The sequence below is a fragment of the Numenius arquata genome, chromosome 2, assembly GCF_964106895.1.
Source record: "Numenius arquata chromosome 2, bNumArq3.hap1.1, whole genome shotgun sequence".
Taxonomy (NCBI): Eukaryota; Metazoa; Chordata; class Aves; order Charadriiformes; family Scolopacidae; genus Numenius; species Numenius arquata.
In genome coordinates, this window is record NC_133577.1 from 127944340 (window position 1) to 127956735 (window position 12396).

The 12396-nt window shown below is 43.7% G+C and overlaps 1 protein-coding gene across 1 annotated transcript in view; it reads left to right on the top strand.

The window, feature by feature from the left end:
• SFMBT2 (Scm like with four mbt domains 2) overlaps positions 1-12396 on the top strand; it is a 101047-nt gene that overhangs the window by 78909 nt on the left and 9742 nt on the right. The window contains exon 15 of the mRNA XM_074168200.1: positions 6966-7075. Within this exon, the coding sequence (XP_074024301.1) occupies positions 6966-7075 (110 nt within the window). The remainder of the gene's footprint in view (positions 1-6965; positions 7076-12396) is intronic.

Genomic DNA, 12396 nt, shown 5'->3' on the forward strand with positions numbered 1-12396 from the left:
TAGCAATCTGCTGCTGCTTGAAAAACAGGCAACGGAAAATCAACGTGGGGGAAACATGAGGCATGCCCAGTCAATCCTTATGCTAATGTTCCTTCCTCCTTTCCTCCTGGAATTTGGATTTTGAAAGTGTAAGTGGTGTAAATCTTCTGCCAGGTCCTCCCCTAGTATCTTAGAGCTTTGCTGCATAGACTAACGCCAGCATCTCCAAATTCCTCAAGAATGGGAGCAATTAGCAACTCTGGAAACCAATCTGAGTCTCCTACAGAAAGGCTGTTTTCTCTTGCTCTGCCTCCTTACAGAATTGCTTGCAGAAGAACCAAATAGCAGTGTCAATGAGACACGGGCATCTTGGTTTTGGAGACAGGAGTGACATCCCAAGGGGCAGGACAATGGCCCAGCATTCATCAGTGTTATTTTGCAGATAAATTCAAGCTCATTCTGGCCACAGGGACCACTCTTGAAAGAGTGAAGAGAAGAAATTCAGGGTATTGCTGCAGGGGAGATACACATACTTCCTATCAGCTGCTGCCTAGACGAGAGAGGTGTTGAACAGCTCAGAGAACCAGGGAGGGTTCTCTGGAGGAGGCAGGGAGGAGGATAGGGGTACCCACCATGTGGAGGAGGCAAGAAGTGGCAAAGAAGACATCCCTGTATCGAGATGAAGATCTGTAGCAGCTGCCAGAGCACCCAAAAGGATTGTAGAGCTGAGTGGTGAGAACAGTGCAGGACGTATCTCCTCCAGTCCAAGACCATGGCCACAAGGCTTTGCACAGTTGCAGAGGTCACAAGGGTCCCCATCCCTCCAAACCCAGTTTTGGTGCTGAGCTTGAGGCCTTTGTCTCGTTACACCCGCTGATGTTGTGGCCCTGAGAATGCAAATGTGTTATAATTATCTCTCTCTCACTATATAGGAAAATTGCAGGCCATCGTAAATTATGCATCAGCATAACTTGCCTGGAATAGATAAATTATACATGGGCTTTACTTTGGCAACGCACAGGGGAGGGTGGGAAAGACAACTCAAAACAGCAGCTACAAAGGAAAAACGGAGTCAGTAGCAGGCTGGCGAGAGCTTTTTAAATCATCCCAGTCTCCAGCCATAACTCATTGTCTTCAGAGACGCTCTAGTTAAAAATCTGTGCCGGTTGCCAGCCAGTTCACAGTGGGCATCTCTGTGATGGAGTTGCTGCTGTGTTTGGCACTGATGGAAACCCCAGATTAAAAACAGCTGAACAAGTCCTGCCCTATTCCCCAGCCTGGATTACCTAAAGTAAGAAGAGAGCAGATGTCCTCTCCCCACTTGCACCATGTGATAAGAGAACTTGCTCCTGGCTGGGTGCTGAGGGAGTAGTTCTGCATCCTCTGCCTTCCTCCACACTCAACCATGAGGGCTGGATCAAAAAATGAAGCACAACTGTAGTTCACGGTGCTCTTCAGCCCTCTTTTCCCCCCAAGGTCTTGAACTTGCGGTGAAGCATCATCCAGGATCCAGCTCCAAACAATCTGGTGTTACCAGCCTGCACGCTGGTAGTGAGACAGCTGTGGGTCAGTACTGCTTGGCTCTGGAGTAAACAGGGTTAAGAAATACCCTTATAGTGTGGAGTAGGAACATCTCTTTCCATTTGAGTGGTCTGGGCTGTTCTCACCTGAGGTGTTGTGAGAGAAGCAGCACGAATAAGACAGGTTTGAATGCCTAGAACTTAATAATGGGAATGACAGTGTAGAGTGGTTTTGGGTTAGAATCAAGGGGAAGGCCAACAAGGCAGACATCATGGTGGGAGTTTATCACAGACCCCCAAACCAGGACGTAGAAATCGATGAAATATTCTGTCAGAAACTGGCAGAGCTCTCGCAATCACTCACCCTTGTTCTTGTGGGGGACTTCAACTTCCCAGATATCTGCTGGAAATATAACACAGCAGAGAGGGAACAGTCCCGGAGGTTCCTAGAGTGTGTGGAAGACAACTTCCTAACACAGCTGGTGAGTGAGCCAACCAGGGAAAGCGCCCTACTGGACCTGCTGCTAGTTAACAGAGAAGGTCTTGTGGGGGATGTAAAGGTTGAAGGTCGTCTTGGGCAGAGTGATCATGAAACCATAGAGTTTTCAATTCTTGCAGAAGCAAGACAGGGAGCCAGCAGAACTGCCACCTTGGACTTCCGTAAGGCAGACTTTGGCCTGTTTAGGAGCATGGTTGAGAATGTCCCTTGGGAGACAGCTCAAAGAGCTGGGGCTCTTTAGCCTGGAGAAGAGAAGGCTGAGGGGAGACCTTATCTATGTTTACAAGTACCTAAAGGGTGGGTTGAAGGATGATGGAGCTGGACTCTTTTCAGTGGTTTCCAGTGATAGGATGAGGGGCAACAGGCACAAGCTGGAACATGGGAAGTTCCATTCAAATATGAGGAGAAACTTCTTTCTGGTGAGGGTGTCAGAGCCCTGGAACAGGCTGCCCAGGGAGGTCATGGAGTCCCCTTCTTTGGAGATTTTCAAGACCCGCCTGGATGCAGTCCTGAGTGATGTGCTCCAGGCAATCCTGCTTCAGCAGGGGAGTTGGACTAGATGATCTCTAGAGGTCCCTTCCAACTCTGACAATTCTGTGATTCCGTGAATAGGTTTGCTTTTGTGCAGCACCTCTTCTCCAGTAGAGCAGACATTTCTGCCGAGTTCTGCATTCTTACTGCATCCCCCTGATTTCTGCCCAATTGCTTCGTCCTGGTGTTGGATTCAGTGGTTGTGAGCTCTGCAGGGAGGAAAGGTGCCTTCCAGAATGGCAGCCCTTGAGCGAGATTTCCTGGCAAACTCTTGCGAGCAATTGCAACTTATTTAGTAGTATGATCAAAAATACTGATTTTAATTTTGTGCGTGTTTGCGTGCATGTATCCTTGTATTCATGCAAAGCCTCAGGTGACTGGCAAGTAACTCTTGTGCTACCTAGTGCCAAACTTATTTTTAAAGCCTAGCGTTCATTATTCCTGGTGCCAGCACAAGTCTCTGCTGAGACCAGTGGTTTATTGTGATTTCTTTCACCCCAAGAGGCAAGTGAAGTTTGTTTAACATCAGCTGCAAAGCTTATCTCATTCCTGAGATACTTGTTTGGAAAAGAAGTTGAAACTTGGAGCCAAATACAGTGCAAACATCAACTATTGCCATCCAACAACTGCATCTGGGCTGAAAAATAGTGACTGTGTAGTAGCTAAGATATGTAATGAATGCTAACTTTAAGTTAAATTAAAATAAACACATGGTCAGCTTTAGATTTAGTTCTTGGGTCAGAATGTCTAAAAAATACTTCTGAACAGTTCTTCCATCTGTGCCAACAACTTAACACAGCAACATTGTAAAACAAAATGAGGTGTCTTTTTAAGACTTCAGATGATCTATGACCCACTGTATCTTTGGGAAATATGCCGTAAAGATTAATTAGCCTCATTGCTTACTGCTCTTACTATTTTTAATACACTTTGCTCTTTCTCTGCTTAAAAAGAAAATGGGTTTAAAGAAAAAGTGACTGTCCAACTGATGCAAACAGGAAAAATCAGCCAGCATTTGTGAAGGAAGACCATTGCACTCTGCAACTTGGATTTTTTGGAGCACAGCATGACTTCTTAGGAGAAATTTGCATAATTAAATCATGGTGCTCAGAAAATTAAGTAGCTTGTACTGAGCTTTACGTGTATAATTGAGCCGGGCTGATAGCGTTATCATCAGTGATCAGATATGGTGTTGGAATAGCAGAAACCTCTATAGTCTGGAAAAATATAAACTGCATTTCTGCACTAACATCCTCCTCAAGACTGCTCTGGGGACTGCAGCTCATCTGTAGTAGTTCCTCTGACTTAGAATCTGGACATCTGTATTTTTGAAAGGTCGTGGACTATCATAACCATGTCAACACTTAAGTGGTACAACCTTGATTGTGACAAAAGTGCCCTTTTAGATGCTGGATCATCTAATGAAAGAATCCCGAAGAACTCTTTTTTCCCTTCTCTCTCTGACCCACAGACACATCATTATTCCAAGGGAAATAAAATAACATTTTATTGTCCTGTCTGATGGTGGCCTGGGAGTTAGGGTCTCTCCTGTTAGGTGGGAGATGGGGGCTCACATCTCAGGTGGAGAAGGGAAATTTAGTTTCTCCTCACAAGGATGCTAATCTTGAACAGCAGAAGAGGTGTCACAGTATTTTGAATTGTACCTCATCACCGATACCTCCTGCGAAGGCTTCATCCAGGGTTGGGACCATTAATGAAGAGGGGTGGAGAGTTGGGAAATGTGTGAATACCAAAAAAGCTATGATGGGAAGAAAGGTGTCCCAGTGGCATCGGACACATCCAGACATGCTCAGAAAAGGGCCCTCATGCACTTGAAAATCTATGACATGGAAAAGTTTGTAGCTAAGGTGTCAGGTTGGGTAGAGGCCTGTGGTGGTGCCGTGTGCTCATGCTCACTGGTGTGATGATGTGACTCCAGCCTATTTGACTCTGAAAATCCAACATTCAGCAGTATCAAAATCAAACCTCATAGATGCGTAGCAGTAAAGTCTGGTGGTGTCTAATCCACCCCCCTGCTCCAAGGTACCGCAGGCTGCACCCGAACCACTCCTGATGGAGCGGGCTGAAAATAAACTACCAAAATCTCAGACTGGTCACGCTCCAACCCAAGGGAATTCAGTGAATCAGAGCAAAATTTGACCAGTCTGATACGGGTGCAGTAACTTTCCATCTCCAGAGAAAGTTGGAAACTGGTCTGGGTTTCTTCACTGTTTTTGCTTTAATCACAGCTCATTCTTCCGCAAGAAACAAAGTGTTCTTTTTTTCTTCCCAGTGTTTAATAGTGTGTAATATGAAGCGATAATGTTAGAAGATAACACTGTTAACATGGTGATGGGCTCCTGCTGTAGGGTATAATGCCAAACTTAGTGACTTATTTGAGATACAAAAAGAATAAAAACCAAAGCTTTTTTTTTTTTTTTTTTTAATTCTTCCCGTAAAGGGAAATGTTTGTTCTTACAAAACACTCTTTTTTAAAACTGAGTTTAGAAGTTTACAGAGTCCTGCTGACGACAAGGCAGCTTTGAGAAGAGTCCTGGTATTTTGGGTGTTCTTGCAGGGCTGGAGTTGATTAGGAGCCTGGGATAATGCCCCAGCATGGCCAAACTGTTATTTGCAGGGTTGGATTTTCTTTTCTTGCTCATTTCCTAACTGTTCTTACAAATCATACAAACACCATCACCTTGATAAAGGAGCAGGACAGCACTGTCTGTGGGAATCGCTCAGCAAGAGATGCTTGCTTTCTGCTCCTACCTTTCCCACCCGCAAGCAGGGTGGGTATAGAAGTGTGCTGAAGGAGAGCTTTCCCAACAAGCTCCTGCGTAGGCGATAAATAACTCCCTGGATGTGCTGAACCCAAGGGGGACACATCTGATGAGTTGTGAATGAGCATGGGAGATAGCCAGGCACTTGACATTTTTTGAAAACCCACCTTTGGTTTTCATTCATTTGGTCTCTGTGACAGAGACCAGAGCCTCATCAATAGGTATGGTGAGAAGCAGGCAAGAAAAGATGTGGACGAGCAACTGGATGGCCTCACTCAGAAGCTTTCGTTTGTTCTCTTAGGAATCAGTATGCTAAGTAACTAGTGTAGTGGGTTGTGTGATGAGATGGGAACCAGCTGGAGAGCTGTGGGTAAAGCTATGTTGAAGTTTCCCCTTGTGAGAGAGAGAGAATGTGCTCCTGCCCTTCCTCATAGAGGGCTTGGAGATGTACAGATGATCAGAGCTGAATAAGACAGTGCTATTATTAGGCATCACTTTTTTGATGGGCAGCTTGAGTAATGTTTTCAAGGGCCCAATGATAAATCAAATTTTGTTTCTAGTAAATAACTTACCCAGGCAACTCAAACCACTGCCATTTTACATGGTACTATGCAGCATTAAGTGAAAACCTTGCCTGAAAATAATTCATTCTACGAGGTTTTCAAAACACTAGAAAGCTTTCAGATTTCTGGATTTAAAAAAAAAAAAAGGAAAAAAAAACCCCAAAACATAAGCACATTTCTCTTTGCAATATGACCTAGTCAGTTTTTCATTTCTGATGAACCACGTTCAAGGGTGCTGAGGAAACTTAAAGCTCATTGTACTGAAATCATTTGCAGTTCCCCAAAGAATTAAGAACAGGCATTAGGTAAAGAGCTAAATTATGTCCAAAGTGATCCAGACTCACGGTGGGGTCATTCATGTACATACAATGCAGAGTGTTCAAACACATGGTCTGGTGCTGTTAAGAGATTTGTTTTTTTTATATTTATCTCCTTAGGCCAAGTGTAGACTGTTAAAACTCAGATTCCCTGAGCCAATAGTAGGAATCATTTTTATTCTCAAAGGCTTTGGATTAAATGGACTGGCACACGTGTTTTGTTGTACAGAGTGGACACACACTGGGTTTCAGGCACACCTCCTGCAAACTCTTTTTGTGTAGACTTCATTAATATTCTGTTAATACAGCCAAGGCACGCAGCACTCAGATGCTTAAGTGTATTGCTGACCTCGAGTATGTGAATTTCCCCTTTAGTATTCAGTGTGTAACAGTACACATGACTCTGTACCTGGTTGAGCCATCAGAATTATTTTCACTTTTTATAAAATTGAGCCAGTATGAATGCAGGAAAAGGAATCTGCTTTGGGTGAGAGGGTCTGTCTCAAAGAAATAGTGACTAACAGCAGATCTTTGGGGTTAGCTAGCAGCATTTAATGCAGTCGCCGTATCAGATCAATGTGTCATCTACAATATGTTTGGCACATTGATCCAATCTGGGAGCTCTTATTGTATCTGGCACTTACCTTCTTCAGCCTTGAACCTACGTTGGCACCTATAAGCTGCTCCTGCCTATGCAGCACCTGGGATCATATTCAGTGTGGTCAAAGACTACTTTTAAACCCATCAGTGTTGTCGGTTTTGTCTCTCAATAGGTTCTCAGCATGGTGATCAATGCAGCCTACAAGCCAGGGAGTGTTTTACGAGAACTGCAGCTTGTGGAAGACCCTCAGTGGAATTTCCAAGAGGAAACACTTAAAGCAAAGTAAGTCTTCAGCGTGTGCTCTTTTATTTGTGAGGCTTCAAAAATGGAACTGACTGGAGGAAGGAGAAAAAAAAAAAGAGAACAAAAGATTTCTTCTACTGTGTGAGTTTTACTTTTCTAATTGTCGTTTTGCTTCATTGAATTATTTGACTCATTCTATAGCAACTTAAGAAATGAAATATTCACCTGAACAGTTCATTTCTATTGTCTTTCTCCAAGCAGCCATCCAGATTTTGATGAAAAATGCCATGTTTATTCAGTGAAGTCCTGAGTTTTATGATAAGCTGTTCCTATAAGCTTGGCTATTATTGAATTAACTCAATTTTGGCTTTCTAAATGTAGGAGCATTACTGCTTTTAATATACAGCCTGTCACTCTAATGCAGAAAAACCTGGTGAGAAGGAATGGCACAAAGAAAAAGTGCAAACGAAATAGCAGGGACACATTTTTAAGTAGGGAATCTGGGATTAAGATCAGGATTTGAGGCCTTTCTAGAATTTATGCTTCAATTGTCATCTAAACAACACTTAAGAAAATTGTATCTAGAAATTACTCAATTTCCCCTTTCATCTCGAAAATTTACCTGTTTATGTCTTCTTTGTGTAATGGGCACTACACTTAGGATGTGTTTCAACAGCCATTGTCTCTCTGAAAGGAGAGTCTCACCTAAGGTCTCTCCAGAGTCCCTCCAAAGAGCAATTCTTCCCGCTTTGAGATGGATGTCAACAAATAGTTCTTTGAAGACAGCTCTCTCCATTGAGAAACTTGGTCACCTTGACTTTTTGAATACTGAAGCTAAATGCAGTGAATCTCACCCTTTATACTGAAGTCTCTTACTCCTTTTCAAACAGAAGCAAATTTCTCTTGGCTATTTGAAATGATTGGCTGTTAAACATGGCACTATTGATTGCTATTGTATTTGATCTTTGGCCGTGCAGCTATTTCAGAAAGCTCACATGTGCTCTGGTTGGGGGAGAGAACTGAGGACCTTTTATTCTGCATACTCAGAAACTGCTTCTCTAAACGAGGATTGCAATTGGAAATGAAAAGCTACTAGAAAATCCTATTTTTAATTTGCTTCTTTCACCCATGTGGAAAGTCATGTTTTTGTGTTTGTCAGTGGAAATCTTGTGGATGGAAATCTAAAAGTCATCCTTGCACAGGCAGATTTTCATTAAAAACAAGTCATCGTCCATTACCTGGTTTTCATTGATTCCAGGTTCCCACACCTTGTACTAGCAAATATTATATAATGCACTTCTACAGGTACTTAGCAATTGTGAAATCAAGTTATAATGCCCCAGTTTAATGTCCTATCCTGCAAAGAGTTGAACTTACAGGCAGTTTTCCTACCAGCAGTATCCAAAATGGGACTTTGTAGGTATTTCTCATTTGAGTGTAGATATCTGCCTCGTGCAAAAGCAGCAGTATCTAGTTCTTAAGGCTGCTGCAATCCTTATTGCTAATGGAAGACAGCCTGGAAAACACTTAACCGACCATCAAGTGCAGGGATGTCTTGTCCTTGATAGCTCTGTCTACAGCCCAGTCCACTGAGACCCCAGGCAGCTTGCTAGCTCCAGGTGTGTTTACACCAGGAAGGCCAGCATGGGCAACTAGAGATGGTCACTCATCCATATCACATCAACCACTTGTCCTCCCTCACTGTTGCCTGATGTGCTAATCATGCTGTAATGAGCACTTCCATTTCCGTTACCTTCCCCCCGATGCTTCTTCCCATTTGTTCCTGTGTCTGTTACCTCCTCCCATCTATTTATCAGGGCAGCCAGCCAGCTGGGATTTATCTTGTGTCCACGTAGCCTGCCAGATAGAAGTAGACCAATGCTTTCCAGCAAGAAGCCTTTGTATTTTATGTTGGTCAGCCGGTCACAGGATGTGTACATATTCCTGTATGATGGCTACCCCAAGAGGCAACAATCTCAGCTCTTCAGCGAGTCAAGCAGCATCTTTCGACTTTATCAAGCCACAGAATGGGTCATTACAGGCTCAGAGCTGGGACAGCATGTTTTGGAGTGACTTCCAAGCATAGAAGTGTATTCTCATTCGGTGTGGCATTGTTCTCTGAAGAGACTGAGGTCATGGGGCTGGACAGGATTAGATATTGGGAAAAATTTCTTCACTGAAAGGGTTATCAAACATTGGAACAAGCTGCCCAGGGAAGTGGTGGAGTCACCATCGCTGGAGATATTTAAAAGATGGGTAGACATGGTGCTGAGGGACATGGTTTAGTGGTGGTTTTGTCAGTGTTGGGTTGATGATTTGATTAGATGATCTTAAAGGTCCCTTCCAACCTCGGTAATTCTATGATTCTATCTGGCTTCTGAGGCTGGAGCTCTGTTCTCAGAGCGGTGCTGGCCCGTCATACCAGCTTGCCTGCGGGTAGTTTGAATACTTCTAAGAGTAGGTGGCAAAGGGTAGATATGTGCTAAGACTGTCTGGCTCCCCTAGGACTTCCTTCTTTTTTCCTTCCTGAGTTTGGTTAAGCCACTTCATCAAGAAGTGTATCAGGGTTTTAATTGCGTTTGGTTGTGCAGAAGCAGAGAAGAAAACATGCTCATGAAATTAGATACCCTGGGATGTGCAAACAGCACACGACACATTACATCAGGTATGACAGCCAGTTGTGCTCCAGAATCTTAAACAGAGACCCGTAATGAGCAAATGCCTGTCTACACCGACTCCCAGCTACACCAATGGTGTCGTGCTGCTAATGATGACAGCTCTACAGCCAGCTGGGGCGTCTGTGCTGTAATGTGACATGTCATGTCACCGCCTTCCTTCTGATGTCAACTGACAACTCCTTGGATCTTGACAATGTTGTTGTTTGTTTGCGGCGGTGGCTGCAGTGGGGTAGAGCAGAGGGGAGGGAGGAGGATGGTGAGAAAAAGGCTGTTTTCCCTACTGGCCCGCATGCCAAATTGTACACTGCCAGGAACGCCTTACCTCAGTCCTAGGGCAACCTGCGTTTACTTTACTCTGCTGTCATGTGTGACCAGCGCAGAATCAATTACAGTAGCCTTGCAAAGAAGATAAACAATTTAGATTGTCTGAAGAGATGTGTCTGCAGTGTGTGATGGCAGTCGCTTCCCATCAGCGCTGCTGGCTCCCTGTGAAAATAGTCAAACCTGATTTATTGGTGATCATGACTTAGAAATGTCAGTCCTGATCTTCTGAATTCCCATGAGGGCCAGCCAAAGCTGCGGACATCCAGCTCTTAGAGATGCTTTAAGTTCAGTGCCTACATCTGGATTTGGCTTCCCAATTTTACATAAAATGCTTGAGGGACTTTATGCTTTTTAAGGGCTTAAATTTTTAAGGGCTATAAGAGGGGCTGTTTGGACTTACCCATTTTTGCAGGACTTTGGACATAAACAGTACCAGCGTGTGCAGAGAGTTATCTCCTGGGTCCTGTATTAAGCCCAGTTAATCAAAATAAGAAAGAGGAGTATTCCTGGACTCCTCCATTAAATGAAATTTTGAGAGCTGCTCAAATCCAGTAGCTGCACTCCAGGAATGTAAACCCCCCCATCATAGACACCATGGCTTGCATGACTGCATTTCAAAGAAAGTCTTTTCACTGGGATGCTTCAGAAGACTGCCTTTCACTTGTGGTAGATGATGCTGAGGCGTTCGAAGTCTGCTTTGTCTCAGCCTTTGCTAGCAAGTGTTGCTCTCAGGCCTCCCAGGTCCTTGTTACTGTTTGAGGGAGTGAGGTGTCACCCACAGTAGATGGAAAAGAACCCAGAGACACTACAGGCAAGCTCGATGTCCACAAGTGCGTGGAACCAGATGGGATGCAGCCAGCTCAGCTTGAGGGAACTGGCCAATGTCATTGAAAGGCCACTCTGTCATGTTTGAAAGTTGACGATGATCAGGAAAGTTTTCTGATGTCTGGAAAAAGGCAAACATCACACCCTTCCTCCAGAAGGACAAGGAGAATCCAAGAAGCTACAGGCTGTCAGCCTAACGTTCCTGGGAAGTTTATTGGGAAAATCCTTCTGCAAACCATTTCCAATAACATGCAGCACAAACAGGTGACTGGGAAGAACTGGCATGGATTTATGAAGGGCGAGTTGTGCCTGATGTGATGAAGTAACTGGTTTAGTGGTGATTTACATTGATTTTAGCAAGGCTTTCAACACAGTCTTCTGTAGTGTCCTTATAGCCAAGCTGTGGAGATGTGGAGTGGATGTGTGTGTGATGAGTGGAAAGTTGGCTGGACAACTGAACCGAAGGGGTTGCAATCTGTGGTATTACCTGAATAATGGCAGCTAGTTATTAACAGTGCTTCTCAAAGGTCAGTGCAAAGCTCATATGATCTGGTTCGTCCACATCAGCTCTGCCACATAGTTCTTGAGACACTGCCAAGGTGAATTGGCGTGATCAGGTGGCCTTCTGTGCCAGATATTGGAGACAGAAGTCATTGATAGCAGTGGAATGACTTAAACTCTTTCTTTCTGTAACCAGGAGAAGAGTTAACAAAACATGTCCTTACAAACAGAGCAATTCCAAAGCCCTTTCTGAATCCTGTCTTTGAGAGTACAAAGTATCACTGGATGATTAAACAGCTTTGGAGGAAGAAAACTACAACATTTTTTGTTGATTTTAGCTAGACTTAGATTATTTGCAAAATCTTTGGTGTTCAAGATACACTGAGTAGCTTCAAGGGTATCAGGGTTTTGATGAAAACTTTGGGGTTTTCTGTCACTGGCAGTTGCAATGGCCCATACAGGCAGTGTCTGATTCAAATAGAATGAAGAGGATGTCGGACAATTTCTACTGCTGTACTGCTAAGTTGCTTCTGGTAGTTCCAATGCAGAGAGGCTTTGGTTGTGTGCTGTGTGTTTCCTGGAGATTTCTCATGTTTGACAGACTTTAAGCTCGTAAGACAAATTGGAAATGCCTTGCAAAAGGACAGATAGGAGTTTTTGGTCTCCTGAAAGCATGTTTAGGCTTTTAGCCAGTGAATTGTTCAAAATAGTCTCAAAGATTGTCAGAACTGTGGACAAGACCTTTGAAAATGAGGGTAGTGTCAATGCCGTTGTTGATTGAAGTGGCTTCAGCATGAGGCTTTTCACGTCATCACACAACGGTCCCTAGCTAGAGAGCTCATAGAAGACATTTTGTTCTCATGAATCTCTGATCTATTTTATCACCAAAAGAAGCTTCAACAGAAGAATGATATTGCCAGCAAAGTGCTGTTAGCTTAGTATTGTTGCTCATGGATCAGCAAAGATCCTGAGTATATTTTTCATGGAAATAGTTTCAGCCATAAGAGTTTCTTCAGTTTTTGGCATCTAAGG